General features: G+C 42.3%; 1 protein-coding gene across 3 annotated transcripts in view; it reads left to right on the forward strand.

Moving 5' to 3' along the window:
• The window catches only part of TRIM36 (tripartite motif containing 36), a 50,102-nt gene that overhangs the window by 3,659 nt on the left and 27,252 nt on the right, over positions 1–19,191 (forward strand). For 2 of the 3 annotated variants that reach the window (XM_035099943.2, XM_035099946.2), the window contains exon 2: positions 12,385–12,622. In XM_035099943.2, the coding sequence (XP_034955834.2) occupies positions 12,385–12,622 (238 nt within the window). Of the gene's footprint in view, positions 1–9,526; positions 9,817–12,384; positions 12,623–19,191 lie in introns of those variants that run through there. The other variant, XM_060280152.1, reaches the window with a different exon arrangement.

Here is a 19,191-nt window from a genome sequence, read left to right on the forward strand (position 1 = left end):
AGATAAACATATAAAACTGAAGGCATCAGAGGGATACATAAAAATATAAAAATATAAAACTGAAGGCATCAGAGGGATACATAAATGGGGTATGACCGTGCTACTAAACCTCCTACAGATAACCCACATCAAGACATTCGATTATACGTTTCTGACACTTGAGCGCCAGGAAGAGGAATTTAGCCACTGAGAAGGTTATTTTCCCAGTGGGCTTGTTTAGCAAATATGCTGCCTGCCGTTCTCTTGGTCGGGAACTAAACTGAGATAAATATGGGTCTATAAGATATTGCCTTAAATAATTATAAAAGGGACAACTCAGTAGAATGTGTTCTGTGGATGAAATGTTTTTTTGTTTCTGACTATCGGTCGAATAAAGTATATTGATTGATTGGTACCCCTGACCATTAGGTCCAGTCGCGGACATCTCTGGGGTTATGGCACTCATCTCGCTCTATAGGTTGATGGAGCCGGCGTTTGTCCACAGACAGCTTCTGGGTCATGTGGCCAGCATGACAAAGCCGCTTCTGGTGAACCAGAGCAGCGCACGGAAACGCCGTTTACCTTCCCGCCAGAGCGGTACCTACCGTATTTATCTACTTGCACTTCATGCTTTTGAACTGGGGAGGAGGAGCTGGGACCAAACAACGGGAGCTCACCCTGTCATGGGGATTCGAACCGCCGACCTTCTGATCGGCAAGCCCTCCTAGGCTTTGTGGTTTAGACCACAGCACCACCCGCGTCTAGTCAAAGGCAAAATGAAAAACAAAAACAAGTCAAAAGTATTGCATAACACAGGTTGCCACCCTTTGGGGGCACATTTGTATAAAACTACAAGTGAGGCACTCAAACTATATCATTGTTCTTCCTGTGTGTGGCAATTATTCTGTCCGTGATGTTTCTTCCTGTGCTTGTAAAGTGTTATGTCTATCTTTTCCTGGTTGTTGTTGTTCTCCATCATGCCTTGGGCAGAGCTAATATCCCATTGTTTCAGAAATTTCTCCATTGCTCCGGCATTTGTTAACCAGAGGGGTTGTCATGGGCACAGCAAGCATGATACAGCTCTCCCACATCCCAACTGTAACACCCACCCACCCCAAATTACCTTCTGTGCCGCAATGAGGCTTGAAGAAAAGTTTTCTGTATGCTACGGAACGCTTTATAGTTTAAGCAGGAGGGCAGGATGTGACCCTCTGGGTACATACATGCTCACAAGCAGTATGTTGATGACCCATAGCACAATTTGTGAAGCGCCCTTGAGACAATACTATTTATTGAGCAAGATTATGTTTACAAAGATTCTGTTGATAAAGATGACTGTGCTCGAAAACCTATCAGTCCTAACGCTTCTCTGAACACAACTTGCTTTCCACAGAATCTTTGAGGTAAAGGGTGTGTTGGGCACAGCAGAAACTCTGTTGACTTAAAACTTTTCTGGCTGGCTAAATTTTCTGTTACTTTCATGTCTACAAATTGGTCTTAGCCTGCGGAGGAGTTATGTATAAATTTTGTTAGTAACCTACCACTCCCAATGGAAGTTAATTATGGCTATCTTGAGGATTAGTGTATGAATAAGCAATAGTCCCATGTTGCTAAGTGACACTCCTAAAAATAATTTCTCATTCTGTGGCAACAGATAGGGAATATGCTAGGGGAAAGTTGTCATCTTTCAGGAAATGATTTAGGAGTTGTAAATGGAGCTGGGGGGGGGGAGAGGAACTGATGGTGTTTGCATCTTCTTCACACTTTGAAAACCAAACTCCTCCTAGTGTGATATCACTTGTTATAGTAACTTGGGTCTTTTCTCTTCCCTGCCACACAAAGTGTGCAACCAGCAGCCTATAAAACCTGGGGGAATTGAAGTTGCTTTCAATACATAGTTTGCTGCTGCATCACTGCCCCCGACTCTGTTGTTGCTTCTATTGCTTGGCCAGCAAAGGGGCTCAACCTGTGGCCTATTATCCCTGTTAACTCCTTTGACCATTGGCTATACTGGTGGGGCTGATGGAACTTGGGAGTCCAGCAACATCTCCAGGGCCCACCCCTAGACTAAACATTTCTTGTTGAGGCTCAACCACCTCCATTGGGGCTCTCCATCATTCCCAAAGGGTGCGTTCGTCTTAGGAGGGCATTTTGTGCCCTCTTCTACACTAGTTTTGCTGTCTCTAGTGATGCAGACAGGAGTGCCTGGCGTGCTATGGTCCATGGGGTCACGAAGAGTCGGACACGACTAAACGACTAAACAACAAAACAGTGGTGCATAGGTGTCCTAGTGATAGGACTAGCCTAGGTGCAGTGCCATGTGGTCAGTGGGCAAGTGGGACTAGGATAGTCTCCTAAATGCTCCTGGTAAATTAGAGTATTAAAGCAATAAAGCTTGGTGCCTCTTTCCCAAAGTCCGGAAAACTTCTGCCCAGCTTAGGGAGGGAGGCACGATGCTTATGCACATAGCATAAGGAGATTGTGAGGTCAGCTTCCCCCCCCATCGCCCCCCCCAAGCTGGTGTCTCTAGCCCTAACTGTCCCCCTACGTCCAGGGGTCAGCAAACTTTTTCAGCAGGGGGCCAGTCCACTGTCCCTCAGACCTTGTGGGGGGCCAGACTATATTTTGGGGGGAAATGCTGTATGAACGAATTCCTATGCCCCACAAATAACCCAGAGATGCATTTTAAATAAAAGGACACATTCTACTCATGTAAAAACAACAGGCAGGCCCCACAAATAACCCAGAGATGCATTTTAAATAAAAGGACACATTCTACTCATGTAAAAACATGCTGATTCCGAGACCGTCCGTGGACCGGATTGAGAAGGCGATTGGGCCACATCCAGCCCCTGGGCCTTAGTTTGGGGACCCCTGCCCTACACCACTGCTGGTGAGAATGTGAAAAATGGCAGCACTAAACCCCAGTCTAGAAAGCGGTTGAAGCATTTCCCCCTGCCCTGTTTAATGAATAAAGTCCATTGGTAATTGGCAATTGCTCCTTTAGTAATTTAATTTTTAAAAATGAAGTTTTTTTGGGGGGGAGTCCTTTGAACATCCTCTTAAATTACCAAATTAAACATGCCTCAGCTGCACAAATTCATGTCAAAGAGGCGGCAAGGCAGCAGGAGAGTCTGTAACTAAATGGGAATGAAGCTCTCAGCTAAAATAACCAAAGTGATTTCATTTCAAGGTAGCATAATGATATTGCTGACTATAATTTCTTTGTTATTTGTGTGCGCTGTTACAATCTGGCTCTGTATATCCTGTCGTCTCTGTGTGCCGCTCTGAGTTGTCTGTCCATCGTCTAAAAGACTGGGCTTTTGGAGCAAGGGGTTGTAATAGATGGTGGTACTCTGTAGAGCAGGGCTCTACCCAAACTTCGGTCTCCAGCTGTTTTTGGACTGCAATCCCATTGTCCCAGAGGACTAGTCCTGCTGGAGTCCAAAAACAGCTGGATACCCAAGGTTGGGAAACCCTGCTGTAGAGAAACTAAGACCCAAAATAAAAGACAAGCAAGGTCTTGCTTCATGTTGAACAGAATATGTCTCTGATCGGCAGCTGCTTTGAAGCCTTAGTTTTTTGATGTTAGTCTTCAATATGAATTGTGGTGAAGAGGGCTAAGGGAGAAACCACTTCCTCAGCTTATTCATAAAGTATACTTGCAGGGGGGGGGGAGTTTGCTTGTCTGGAATGTTGTTTAAAATTAATGCTGCTCTTTGTGTTGCAGCAGGAGTTAAAAATGCACACCATATGATATGCATTGTCTTGTGGAATGACAGCTCATATTCCAGTGCACTTCAGGATAGAGTGTTAACTTTGCAGCGTAGAGAGCAAAAGAAAAGTTTTGCACAATGTTACCAGCAAAAATGCAGCATATTTCCATTATTAATATTAATATTAATATTTGGTAACTAAGATTTTTAGGGTCACATAACCTCCCTAAACCTCCAAGAAAATTCTGCCCACTTCTTCAGGAGAGTGAAGCTGCTTCCAAGTTTTCCATATCAAGATTGGGCATGGGATTATGGGGTTATGATTCAGGAAGTAAAACTCTTGACAAAATATTTTATTTAGGGCATGTGTTAAGCACAAGCCTAACTATCTAGTAGGAACCAGAAACAACAGTAGCAGAGAAGCTAAAAAAAAAAGTTGTTTCAAATAAGGAAGTTTGGTTAAGGCTTCTGGGCTATAACAGCTTCCCCAGTATTATGCAATCAATTTAAATATTTTTAGCGAATATATTGTGAAATCTTGAGCCCAAATTATTTTTGTAACTTCATATTAGAGAAATATGATGGTATTCTAAAATACCCGTGTACCTAATTTGTGAGGTTCTTGAGCAAACAAAGGGTAATAAACAAGAGAGCATAGTAAACTGGCTACTGTTTACTCCCAATTCTCTGATGACATTTATTTCAAAATCCAGCTGAATATATGAATGCAGAATCTCTTCCTGAGTGAAAGCCAGAGACGCAACATAGAGATTCCCCCCCCTTCAGACAGACGTATGTCAAAATGGAAAGGCTATTTATCAAAGGCATTTTAAATAATTCCTTGCTTACTCTTTCTGACAATTTAATAGATCCAAATAAATATATTGCCTAACAGTGGATCTTGGATTTTTTTCTCATGAACCAACCTTTGCTTATTGTTCCTGTAAATAATTAAGTTACAGCTCTCTTCAAGAGCTTTGCAAGAATCCCTTTCCCCCTCATATGCCTAGTGCCCTTTTTTGAGTAAAGATGGACAGATTGCTCTGTCTGTGTGTCTTCTGCCCTGGATGGAGTGTGTATTCTGTGGTTTCCTGTGCCTTCTTACGCCAGCCCTGCCTTCTCCCAAGAGAGAGAAATGCTGCTCTTAATGTAATCATTTCAACAGAACAATCAGTGTATGTCTCCAGGACCTTTGCGGAATCAGAATTGCTTTGTCGAATCCCAATAGAAATTAGATGTGTGTGTCCAGGCTGGGGGTGGGAGCTGAACTTTAGCCTGCAATTCTGTATACCGTATCTATGCTTACCTCTGAGTAAGCCCAATTGACCTCGGAGGGGCTTGTTTCTATTTGTATAGGATTGCACTATTCATTGTATTCTTAAAGCTTTTGCGGGATTGTACTGACCTTACTGGTTTTACAGCTGCTGCTCTGATATTTTGCATTTTTTTTGGGGGGGGGTTATTGTACAGTGGTACCTTGGTTTCTCGAACTTAATCTGTTACAGGAGACCGTTCGACTCCCAAAGCGGTTCAAAAACCAAGGTGCAGCTTCCGATTGGCTGCAGGAGCTTCCTGCACTCAATTGGAAGCCATGGAAAGCCACCCTGGACGTTCGGCTTCCAAAAAACGTTCACAAACCGGAACACTCACTTCCAGGTTTGCTGTGTTCGGGAGCTGATTTGTTTGGGGGCCAAGCCATTCGAGTACTAAGGTACCACTGTACTTGTTCTGCAATTTTAAATTATACATCTTCCTGGGAGTCTTGTGCAAAAAGGTTGTGTTATTTATCCCTACATAACAGTCAGAAGTCATCTGGTGTGGACTGGAAGGTCAACCTGCTGATTAAAACCCCGACTTTGTTTCAAATATGACACTAAACAGTAGACAATAGAAATATTCCGTCAAAATGCAACCCAAGGATGGTGCCTTTGTGCTTCTTAGGGAAGTTTTGTATACGCTTTGTTCTCCTGGAGCAAAACAGGATAATTGATTATCTGGCGCTTCTGAGAACAAGAAAAGAATTTTTAACTACCTGGTTTGTGCTTAGCCTTTCTGCTGAGATAATATTGGATTGCCAAACTTTTCAAGGTATTATATTACAAGTAGCTTTGAAATCTAAATTATATCACAGCTGAAACAGTTAAGAAGAGCAGAGAGATACTTACACAATAGCCCTGGTCCTAGGCGGTTTAAAATATGCTTCTGCTACCTATGAAAGTAAGATGACCTTTAATTCATTGCACTTTTAATCTGCGTAGTAGAGAAAGATAATTGAACTCTTGGTTTGAAAGGTCCTTAAATCCAAAACAAACAAACAAACAAACATATCAACAGGTTAATCCCTTTGATCTGTTAGTGACAGGACTGAGCAAGCAGATTTTCACAAAGGAGTCTTGACAACAACAAAAGTTGGGAGGGACTGCAAAGAAATCTGCCAGTTTTATAATGAATCTACTTTGTGCCTGTGTGCGTGCAAAAGCAGCTATTGTTGCCTTGTGGTCAGTGAATAGATAGATACTGGTTGTGTTAGTCTCAAGCAGCCTTTGTGCACCCCCTCACCCTGCAGTGTAAGAAAGACTTGTTTTTAATGGTCCCTAACAACTGAGCAATGATTCTATATCAATTAATTGTTGCATTAACCTTGAATATTATTGGTAGCACAGCAAAGACTGATAGGGCGCCATATGGTATTTTTAAAGAAAATTCTTTATTGATATATATAAAATGTTACAAAAGACAAAATTTACAAATCAAAATCACACCCAATCTTACAAAGCAAAGCAACATCCATTTACCCAAAATAGAACAAGAAAAAAGGCAGAAACAAAACAAAACAAACAAACAAACAAACAAAAAATGCCAGAAAAAGGAATATTATATATATAATGTATATATATAAATCCCCCTTCCCCCCCATCCCACCCTCCTCTTTCCCTCCATTTCCACCTACTTCCCCCCCTCCTCCCTCCCATTCCCTTTGTTTTGTTTATAATATATCATAACGTATATTGTATACGACAATACTGGAGAGAGGGTTGAGTGTGGAGGCCAATAAAGCAGAAAATGGTGAAACAAAAAAGGGTCTATCTAGTTTTTTCTTTTACTTATTTCTTTTCTCGTCAGACTTCCTGCCAGTTCCTGATGTATTTTCTTAGACTTATGCGGAAGGGCGCCATATGGTATCTATGGGTACTACTTATGTACTATGAAATACAGTAATCCCACTGGAATACTCTAGCATTCTCAAACTTCTTGAAAGTTTACAAATAAGACTATATATGCATTGGATTTTTTGGGAATGGGCTGCTTGTTTTTCTTGAAATTAGCCATAAACTAATTCATTTTTGCATATGAAAGATTAAAACTTCGAGGTTTAATGTGGAAAGTCTTTGCCCCCAACCTCTTCAGTCCCCTCCCCCATTATTTTGAAGCAGTGGTGACTAATTTCATTCTTCTGAGACTGAACATGTCTCTGGAGCCAGTAATATTTTTAGTCCATCTCTTTATATGTATGTAAACTTTCAAAAACAAACACAGTGCTGGACAGGGAGCTTTGCCAAACAGACAAAATGTGAATAAGAAAGTTGAAGTGCTTTGTTGCAGTGTGGAAAATATAAGAAACTACACTATCTCTTGTGACCCAAGTGTATTTTTAAAAATCCTCCTGTGGTTTGGGTAGGAATTGCAAAGCAATGGTGGAATCAAGCCCCCCTACAAACTTAAATATTTCACGGAGCAGGCCCCGATTGAGTGGGGCAAGGGGGGGCATTTGCCTCAGGCAGCAGGTTGGGGATGGCAGCAAGACAACATCCTGTTCTAATAGGCAGAACCCAGCTGGAATGTCGCAGAGCGTGTATTGCGGCCCAATGGTGCGCCACGCTCCCACGCTGCAGTCCTCCTTCACTTTCTTGTTGAAGCAGCAGGAACATAAAGGGGAAGTGAGAGGGTGGCCCGGCGCTTAAAAGCCCCCTGCCATGCTGAGGATGCCAGGCATGCAGCCTTTAATGTCTGCCATGCACGAGGTAGCCGCCCCTTCTACCACCTGGGTCACAAAAGTGTCCCACAGCCTGACGCCTGTCTCTCCCATCAGGATTCTCACAAGCTCAACTGTCTTGCCCTGTTCTGATCTGTGAAAAATGCAAAAACAATGAAGGCGAGAAAGTGTTTCTGCCCTTTGCCACCCCACCCCCCCTTGTTGCAATTCTGCTGGCAGCCCTGGTCACTGCTGCTGCAGTTTCTTGCCTTCCTCTTCCTCTTTTATGGAAGCCTGCATCTCCACCCCTCCCCTGCTATGCTTCTTTCAGTGGCAGACAGGGTGGAGGGCAGCTAGCTGTGTGGAGCTTTGCTCCTTAGGGCAAAATTTGTAGATCCAGCACTGCCCAAGGAGCATGTACAATCTGAATAGATGTAGAAGGAAAAGAGAAAACTGGCAAATGGAAAATGCAACGCTATCAAAATAATGAATTCCATAAAAAAAAATCAAGTCAAGATGAGTAGTAAAGTCAGCTTTGTGTTAGACTCTAATTCAACGTGCTTTAATTAAGCCTTTCCCAAAAATGTGAGCCAAATACAACTGCTCTCAGTCTAAAAAAATTAAAATCTGGCGAATGTGATTTTAGAAGCTGAACCCCATGGAAGCACAGATGGTATTTTCTCCTCCTCCTGATGGAGAGATTCAGTTTGCTGGATGTAGATAAAGGAGAGGTCTGCTGCCTAGTTTCAGATAAGAGTTCCCTGAATTTGTTTCCCTCTGTTCTGGTTAATGATAGCTTAAGAATTAATCAAATTGAACTGACAGTGATAGAAACAGACAAGTACAGCCCATTTGCTCCTCATCCTCTTCTTTTTGGGCTCTCTGATGTTGCAAAACTAAGTACAGTACGTATGTTTACTTAGAGGTAGGTCACTGGATACAGTAGGGATCGCTCCCCAGGAAGCATTGTTGGGAATACAGTTTTATCAGTCTAAGTTTGTGTGACTCACTTGAGCCAACTCATTACTCTTGTGCAGCACAAACTGTTAATAAGGTGATTTTAAAAGCTTCGCTTTTGCCTCCATGGTTCCATGATCATTCTTTTGTGCCTGGAAAACGGGCTTGCCAAAATAATCTGACTTCATTTGCAGAGGAACTACAGCAAAGATAACCCGCTCCATTTGCCGCCACTTGGGATGTCTTGTCTTGAAGGGGTACAATCCCCATTGCCCCTAAGGCAACCGAGCCCTTGTGGTGCTTTCCAGCCAAACAAATACGATGACTCACCGTACCCAGAAGCACCCATTTTGCATGGGGCTGCCTGTCAGGGCTGCACCGATTCCCCCAAAGCCCAAACACTACAACCCTACTCAGCTCCTCCCCTGCAGTCACCCCCAGCTGCACGTGGCATCAACTCAACAGGAGAAGCCATCCCTGTTGCAACTCAAGGCCGGGGAGAAGCAAGACTGGCCGGCATCTTGCTTTGGCTACGAGTCGCGTGTGCATGTTTTCTGGCACTCCCCCCCCCCCGAGGGAGGACAGACGGGGCGGGGCGCAGTTCGCTTCCCCTTTCCCTCCACGCGTTTGGCTCCTGGCGCCTGTGTGTGTGTGTGTGTGTACGCGTGTCGTTCCCGCCCAGCCTGCCTCATTTCCCCTCTCAAGGAGTAAAGTCCCTCCGCCGCCGCCAACCCGCCTCACGGCAACAAAGGTGCCAGGTGCCGCCCCTCCCACATTGTGTCGTGGGCGTGGTTGCCAGGCGCCCCCCCCCGCCGCGGCCCTGCCCCCTCTCCTCCCCTCCGCGCGCCAGGCCCCTCCCCCTCCCCCCCGCGCCCCACCCTCCAGGCCAGCGCCGGAGTTTCCTCGGGGAGGTAGGCAGCAGTCGGGTGGCAGCTGCTGCTGGGCGCCTCGTAGCTGCTTCGCGCGCGCGCTCCTCTCTCCTCCTCCTCCTCTGTCTTCCTCCCTCGCGCCGCGCGCTCCCCAGCGGACCTCGCCGGTCCCGAGAGAGGCAGCGAAGCGAGCAGAGAGAGAGAGAGAGAAGCAGGCACACGCGCGCGCCGGGCACCCTTCGGCTCAACCGCCCGGGAGCAGCAGAGGCGGCGGAGGGGCGGTGGCGTGTCCAGGATGGAAGGGGACCGGCTGGAACCCGCCGTGAGTAGCCCCGAGAGAGGGCTGGGGCTGGGGCTGGCGGGAGTTCTTGGAGGGAGACGAGTGGGCGGCGTGGGGGGCACGTGTGTGTCTGTGTGTGTGTGTGTGTGTGTGTGTGTGTGTGGCGTTCGTCAGAAATGTGGGGAGATTTACAGGGACTGAGCAGGAGGAAATGCTCTCCTCCAGTTTTAGAGTAGTTGAGCTACTTACTTAGGTGCCTCGCCATGAGCAAGGGGGGAGGGGGAGGGACAGCTGCCCTTCTCCCTAAATCAAGTGAATAAATAATTCAATTCAATATACTTTATTCGACCGATAGTCAGAAACAAAAAACAAGTGAATAAATAAAAAACACACTAAGGTTCTGCCGCCGCCCTAATATGAATCATGCCCCCCCCCCACAACATAAATCCTACCGTAGCTACACCCATGTGCCTTGCTTCTTGATCAGGGGTGCCAACTTGAATAAAACATTGGAGGGGGAGGGAGGTAAGCCTGACCCGCATAATCCATCACAAGGCACAGCATATACTATTTAAAAGGGAATGGCCATCAACCTGGGGGGGGGGAAGGTGCTCCCATCAAATGCTGAAGGCACTCCGGCTCCTCTCCTCTGCTCTTGATGCACAGGGGAGGAGCCCACTCTTCAGGTAGAGTCGTATTTTGGCAATCGAAGCTCTTCCTTGTCTCTCCTTTTGGTGCTTAGCCTTCCTGGTCTGTCTGCAAAAAGATACCCCAGCCTCCTCTGTCCTCTTTCAGCATTTGCATTACAGCTGCTGGTTTTGCCATGTATATTACAGTATATTCATCCTTTCCTACGTGGGACGTGACTTCTCCCCCTCCATCTCTTGTTCATTTTGACACGTACAATAAGCAGTACTTGGGTGTGTAACCTCTCGCTATATGTACCATGTACCTAGAGCATTGTGCAAACTCATGCTTGCTGCAGTTGACCGCTGGGTGGACTCTGCCCCAAGGAGGAGCTGTCAGCTGCTGCAGTCTGACCAGGGGTCTCTTCAGATCTCTTAAGGGATTTCTGGGCGTGGGTGGGATCAGACAATGGTGCGCATTGGAGAGAATGAGGGGTGTGCCAAAGGTGCTCACTGCACATGCTAAGAAGCTGTGAACAATCCCTGCTTTTCTCTGTGTGCGGAATAAAGTAGATGCATTTGTGTTAGGGTCACCTGTGGAAGCTTTGAAATTGAGGCCAGCCGCATGAGAGTGAGTGGCAGGCGTGGGGAAAACATAGCAGTGATAATGCAGCCTGATCTGGTATCTGTGGGCTAATGCCTGTCATCCATGTTAATTTGGAATGTCCTGTATGGGCTGCATTGTCTCCCCCTGCCCCCTTTCTGGGATGTACTGAAAATGTAGGGGGGGGGACACTTTAAAGAGTGGGAAATTATTCTGGCTAATGAATCCATATAAAATTATCTTGTGTACCTTGTTAGATTGATGGTAGCTTAAGTAGTCACTTGCAGTTGGATCTGGAATGATCAGTATTGAACTGTGACTCAGGAATGCTTCAAAAATCTCTTTAGCTAGAACAATAGTAGCACAAAAGAAATGAGGCTGTACAACATAGGTAAGAGTCTGTACGTACAGCATAAGCAATGCTACTTCAACCAGACCACTTTCAGCTGGCTTAAAAACTACTCTCTCTCCAGTCAGTGTGTTAGGACTAATGTTCAGCGCCATCTCTCTTCTTCCTCTTCTTTGGATGAAAGGAAGGTGCAGCTTTTGTTTCTGGAGAATGAATGGAGGGTTGATCATCACTCACTGTGCTTTGGCAGCGCAGTTCGCAAACCCTTTTCCCAAAAGGCAAAGAGCTGGGCATTGCGGAGTCTGTCTCCTAATTTATTCAACCAGGCTATAACTTATTCTGACTGAGCTGTAACTGGGACAAACATCTCTTCTCTCTTACCTAACAATGTGCTTTTTTGTTCTTCAGAGTCCTTTTGGAAGAGAGGCAAAGCAAACTGCAGCATGCACAGTAGTGTCTATTTAAGGGGCAGTTTTATTTCAAGTGCTTTGGTTACCAAATACAACTTCCCTTGCAAGGAAATAAAATTCAATGAGATAATTTACTACAATTGCATATATTAATGGAATATTTGAAGAGTAATTGATTATACAACTGCTTTAATATATAAAGTTGTTCCTATATGTAAAAACATTTTGGTAGTAACTTCTTATGATATTTACTGCTATACCAAGGGATCACTAAAAGTGCAACCCTCAGAATACATAGGAATTACTGAGATTTTCCTTTGGATATTTGTCCTGTCTGTGGCATTAAGATTTATTTTAGTGCGCTCATATCCATAAGTTCAATAGGACCCTGTGCGGTCTTTCTGAAAACTGAATCTCAAATAAATATAGTTTAATATAGTTGTTCTTCCATATATATATATATATATATATATATATATATATATATATATATATATATATATAATATATATATATCTGTGGTTGAAATAACAAGTGAAATGGGAATACATTTTTTGTTTGTTTATGTAGTTGCCTTACTGCTGCTTGTAATTTTTTTCATTCCTTGTTGTTTGCTTCCAGGTTACCATTAAGAATATTGAACGAGAGCTCATCTGCCCAGCATGCAAGGAGTTATTTACCCATCCACTTATACTCCCTTGTCAACATAGTATCTGCCACAAGTGCGTAAAAGAAATTCTCTACTTTACGCTTGAAGATTCGTTCAATGATGCTGCCTCAGAGTCCTCCAATCAAAGTAGCCCTCGCAACCGAATGCATTCCCCTAGCTTGGATAGAATTGACAGGGTTAATAGATCAGGTATGTAAAAGTAACGCTGTGATCAGTGGATTGCAAAATTTATTTGGAACAAGCCAAATCTTTTTTAAAAAATTGTTAACATTCCTTAGTGTTCTATAGGTCGTTCTTATTATTCTCAAGATGTATTAATACTATTATTAGATTTCCAGTGAAGTGGGCTTGGATCATACATGTAGTGGTGGCTGGTCCCCAAAGGAACAGAAGGCAGGGAGACCAAAAGCAATGAAGCCAAGGCCAATGACAGGCAGAGCCAACTATTTCAAATTTTGTCCCCATCCTCCTCCTCGCTGAATTCTACAAGAGCATTGCTGCGACTAAGGAGGAGGAAGCTGACAGGCAGTGTCACCCTCTGGACTGGTTGTAGGTAAAAAGACAGGCAGGTAGAGACTGACTGGGGGCAATTCCCTATTAGCCCTAATAAACCAGAGCCCACTGTATATATTTATATTTCTAGTAGTATTGCGATTGGGTTTACATTCCCTAAAATTGACTTTACTAAGCAAATAAGCCCTGCTAATCGGTTATTCAAAAAAGGAGTGTTTCGGATCATGACTTTAATTCCCCACTCATTTCTCTGCTCTGCTATACCAGGTTTGCCGTGTGATGTTGTAATTGTACACAAAGCCAACTAAAATTGCCAGATAGGTTTTAGACATGCACCAGGTCAGGCAATGTGTCCACCTGCCATTTGTCTGGACAACAGTATTGCCTACTCTGTTTTGCAACAGTTCTTCGGGATCTGAGGCAGAGGTCTTTCCCATCACCTGCTATCTGATCCTTTTAACTGGAGATTTCCCAGGGATCCTGCAGTAGCATTCTTCCTTGTACTTTTGGTAGTTGTAGTCCTGACACACCGGAAACTAAATTTTACTAGTATTGTTACGGGGGTAGATGCCGTAAGTGGAATACCTTGTGTTTTCAAAAGGGCTTATATGACTGTTTGCATATGTTAAACTTTTATTTAATGAATCTATACGTGCTACTGCTGTTATAAAGTGCTTAAGTAGGGCTATGAACTGTTGGCTAGTTAACTGGTTCTGGGTTTGTGTTTGGATATAGCACTATGAATAATCTCCTTATGGTAAGTAAATTTAAGGTTACATTAATTGTCTAAGACAATTATAATTAGCCAATAATAAATGCTTTGAAATGTAACAGTTATCTTATGTAGTTTAAAAGAAACAAGAACTGTATTAAAATAAACCCTCATCTTTTAATTAGAGATATTGACAACTTGATATTAATAGACATGATAAGATGAAATCAAGCCCCCCCCCCAATGCCTCATAACAATTGTGCAGCCTGATCTGGTCCTTGTTTACTTAGAAGTAAGTCCCCTCAAACACAGTGGAACTTAAACACAAGTAAGTGTGCATGCAGTTACAACCTAATCCATTTTTCTGTTCAGTGGGAAGAAGGGCAGCTGACCCATTATTTTAAGTATACCATAGTAAACCAGCTTCTAAAAACAATTTTCTGTTCATTGTTTACAGCCTCACAGAGGAGGTCTCTTGGGTGCAGAGGTAGAAATGCTTCACTTTTGTATGGCAGTAGTTAGTATTTGGCTCTTATAATAAATATGTTTGCCTATACTTCTCTTAGACATCAGTGGTCAAGTCCAAGCTTAGTGGGTGGATAAAGGTAATATTGTTGAGGAACTATTACTCTCATCTTTGTGGAACAGATATGAAGGTCAACTGGATTCAAGAGTGCAACTTGGTAGCTCTTATTGCATGATCTAAAAAAATCAATACAAATAAAAGAATATCCTTTAGGAATAACTATAACCACAATGCAATTCTCTGTGTTTCTACGGAGGAGTAAGTCCCATTGAATTTAATGGAGTTTACTGCTGGATAAATGGTATAGTATTGCAGCCCCATTGGCAAGGTAACTCTTAGATTGCTGACTTAAACTGAAAATAGTATTGTTGTTTGTTGGACAAACTATGCTTAATCTTAACTATTTTTAGTGTACACAAGCCAACTTAAAGGGTGGAATTCAGAATGGAAGCATTTCTGCTTGCCCAGTGCAATGTCCTCCGCCAGCTGCTAAATGGGGCATCTCCCAACCCTCCTGAGCAGATTTGGGGAGGGTGCAGGGGGAGTTTGTTGCACTAACTCCACCTTTTCCACAAGAGGTCTGGAGGGTGGCAACAGGAGAACAGGCATTTTCTGCTGTGGCTCCCTGTTTGTGGAATGCTCTCCCCTGGGAGGCTCGCCTGACACCTTTGTTACATATCTGTAGGCTAACATTTTTTCTCCAAACAAGAGAATTGCTTGTTCTTCAGTCTCCCCTTCCCATGAGAGACGGTCAGAAGTACCGTATTTTTCCGTGTATAAGATTTTGCTAAAAAAAAGTAGGCAAAAATTGGATGTATTATACATGGATAGTGAATGCAGAGGGGGGATGTGCGATTAATGGCAGCAGCAAGCAGGAGATTGGCAGCGGCGATTGTGCGGGTGATTGGGGGCTGTGGCAAGGCCTGCTGGCAATTGGATGTAGCTGCGGCGATTGGGCAGGCGATTGGGGGCTGTGGCAAGTGGGTGGGCGGGCTGTTGATGGCAAGCGGGCAGACAATTTGCAGCTGCGGCGAGGTGTGCGATCGGCAGTGGCTGTGGCAAGCAATCGGCAGTGACGGGCAGGCGGGTAAGCAATTAACAGAAGTTACCCCCACCCAAGCTAAACAACTTAATTTCTTAATTTGGGTTTAAAAAAAAGAGTCGCTTATACATGGGGGCGTCTTATACACGGAAAAATACGGTACTTTCTACTTCACTGATATCCCATATTGTGCTTGAAAATACAGATTACAAAATGTTTGCCTTATACATAAATTCTCTTTTTAAAGTGCATCTTGTGAGGATGAATGCATTCCAGAGTGACATGAATGGAACTGAAAAAGGGTTCCAATGCTGAATCGATTAGTAAAATTTATTAACCTCCAAGGAAAACAACATTGCATGATGTAAATAAAGGTATCTCAAAGTTTGATTCCTAAACTGTAACTGAATACCTGCATATCCTTAAGTGAAATATTTTATCTGAGGAGAGCAAGCATTCATTTTTGAGCTTGAATCCAGCTGACCTTAAAACAATGTTTTGTTTCAAAACACACCCTGGAAATTTACTCTTTGATCTTCATTATGCTGGTGATATTGCTTATTAAAAACATGTAAGTTGAATTAAAGATGTGTTATCCCTTTTCTAGTTCTGCTGGCTTTTGTTGTAGGAAATCATAACAGTGAGAATGTTTTTTCTTAAGAAAAAACACACCCACACACAAACCTGTTGTGGGGACGGGAAGGCTCTGTTACTTACATGAAACTCATTGCATGTGTGTAAAAGAGCATGAGTTGCAGCTATTAATACTACCCTTGCCATGCATGTGGGAAGAAGATTAAGGTAGGTGGTAGTAAGGACCTATTTGCAGCATATATATATATATATATATATATATATATATATATATATATATACACATATATATATATATTTCTGCATTTATATTTGCATGGAGGAAAAAAGTGGGCAGAATACAGTTATTGCAATTTTTTCCCTGTGTTTATAATATGCACATTGCACATAGTACTTTTATAACCAAATTTCCAAAGCAATTAACAGCAAAATTAATTATAAAACAATAATAAAATTGGTGGAACAAAACCCTGTATGATTTTAAAATCATATAAAGCAGAGCAAGGCAATAAAAGTAGGACTCACTCAAACTTTGGAAAATAAAAAGGTCTTCGCTTGTTGCCTAATGATAAAATATTTGTTGCCAGCCAAATCTGCCTGCAACAAGGGATGACAGTTTGAAAACTTCCTCCCTGGTTGCTACTTACTTAACCCCTTGAAAGTTGGTGCACCTGAGGATATCTAACGCAATAGCAATATTAAATTTTAGACAGATCCATATGGTTGAAAACAGTCTTTCAAGTACCAAGATCTCAATATGACATGGCATGCCTAAGTTAAAAATAGGGCTGTTGTGTTCTGAAACAGTTGAAGTTTATGAACTCTCATCAACCAGATAGGAAAAAAGTTTAGCCCTGTTTTGGATTACAACTTGCATAATCCTCACAATTGGCCATGCTGCCTGGGGCTGATGGGAGTTGTAGTCCAAAGCACCTGGAGGGCACCATGTTGGCTAGCCCTGGTCTGCAACAAAAGTCATGTGATACTTAAAGAAAAATGCATCTGTTATGGCATAAGGAATTGTGGATTAAAGCCCACTTTGCCTTGAAGGTGTCACAGACACTTCTGTTTTTGGATATGAAATATGATTGAATGCAAATAAGGCATATATAACATGAGCAGTTCATATTAAACACTACATTTTACCACCTTAATCATATCATATTCTCAAAAGCAAATAACGAAGCAAAGGAAGTAGTCAGTGGCTTCCCTACTAAAAGTGGAGGATTGCCAATTCTGCTGCAATTTAAAAAAACACACAAAAAACTGGGCTCTTTTGCAGCTGTGTGAACGAGAGTAAAATGCTATGTAAAAGTTTAGTCCAAGCAAAGATAAATAGACTACATGAAAAGGGATGGAACATCTTAGATCTTTTATATCTATGAATCATCAGCATGGTGCCACCAGTATGTATGTAAAAGCATGCCTTCATTATCATGCTTCTCCTTATTTTTAATTAATTGATATAAAGGCCACATTACTGTGTTATCTAACTCTATATTTTAGCCTGAACTACAGGGTTCACACCTGCCAACACTTCGGAAGCATGCTACTGGCTAAGCATTTCAGACTGCATTGTTTAAACTTGACCACTGCATCGCAGTTATTTGTTTTTTAAAATTGGATTCTGTTTTTGGCATTTGCCTGCTTAATTGTCATTTTAAATGGTCAATAGTTTGAATATAACCGTAAGTGATTTTAGTTGCCTGCCGTACTAGCCAACGACTGCTGCTGTGGCATCTGCTTTTAATTGCATGTTGCATGTTACATTCTTTTTTTTGCTTTAAAGACCTTGAGTTATTCAGTGTCTGCAATTAATATACTGCATGTATGCCTTGTTGTGACTTTTGAGATTAAACTTGTTTAATGTATGGGCATGCTTTAGGGTTCCGTGATCAAATTATAATGCACTCATCACTATAATTGCATATTTTTCTATGAATCTAAGGGTAGACATCTTTCCCTGGAGTGCGGTCTTAGATGAGCTGCTTTCACCTCTTTACCCTTGATAATTAACATAATGGGAGTTTTGAGTTCTGAAGTGTACCTACAGCTAATATAAAATATTGTTTTGAGGAGTAACTTTCTTCTAAAAAATATTTCATGTGGCCAATTCTCTGTTATAGGGTTGGATCCAGATTTCTCTTTTTGTGTCAGGGACGAAGGAGTCCTCAAGATAAAGCCTAATGTTCTTAAAATATAGCTTTAGAACTAGGAAAAAGTTATATTGGCTTATACTCTGCATACTTTAACCAACTAATTTGGAGGTAGCCACTTATACTACTATGCGTAGGGGTGACAGTATGTTTCCTGTATATAGGGTTGCTGCAGAGTCATAGGAGCCAACCCTGAATTTTATTTACTTTTACTATTTACTTTTACAATTTATATACCACTTTAATGTCTAAGCGGTTTGCAAACTAGATCTTAGACATTTTAAATAAAAAACTAACACAAAAAATACCAGAGGATTTACACATTATATAATACACAATTAACTAAACAGAATATCTTTTTTAGCATAGAAATCAACCACAAAATACAAAGAAAAGCCCGTATTGTAAAACATAGTAAATGCTAAATAAAGTATTTTCTAAACATCAGCAGATATATTGCATCTGAAAATAAATATCATGCCCCATAATGATATTTAGGCAAAAGAAAAATCAACTCATACTTCCCAACCACCACCAAATCAGTTACCGTAAACGATTAAACAAACCAATCTGATCAAATTCCCAGCCCGCATGGAATTTAACCACAGTTTTGCCCAGCTTCCTTGCAGGATCAATGCAGTGCATCAAACACATAAACACTTGAATTTACGATTCTAGCACATCCTCAATCTGCACTGCACACCTCAACCACTACCATAATTCACTCTTGCATCCCAGAAGCGGTAGCAGCAGTAAACTTTTAGCCCTATGATAACGAGCAGGGTAATAAGCCTTTCAGTTGCAGTCCTACCTCTCTCCAGCATAACGAAGATGTATCTCCTGAACCCAATGTAGTATCACCTTCATTTTCAGTTGGCTGAATCACATGATTTTTGTATAAAGTTGTATCTTCGTTTTTGAGAGATGGCTCCTGTGAAAAGAAGCAGAATTACAAAGCATTTGCACTCTTCTCAGTACCTCAGCTTGCTTTGGAGAAATATTCATATGCATAAATGCTCTATATCTGAGAAATATTTCCTGCCAAGTTTTGACATCCCGAGCCCCCAAGTTTCATGGTTTAAGAAAACAGAGCTCTTACAATTAAAGAATGGCTAGTTAATTTTTGGAAACTGGTAGAAATGTGTAAACTTAGAGTTGGTTCGACTGCGTGATGGAAGAGGAATTATTTTAAAAATGAATGGATCCTGTTGATTG

Source organism: Zootoca vivipara, chromosome 11 (assembly GCF_963506605.1).
Source record: "Zootoca vivipara chromosome 11, rZooViv1.1, whole genome shotgun sequence".
NCBI classification, from domain to species: Eukaryota; Metazoa; Chordata; class Lepidosauria; order Squamata; family Lacertidae; genus Zootoca; species Zootoca vivipara.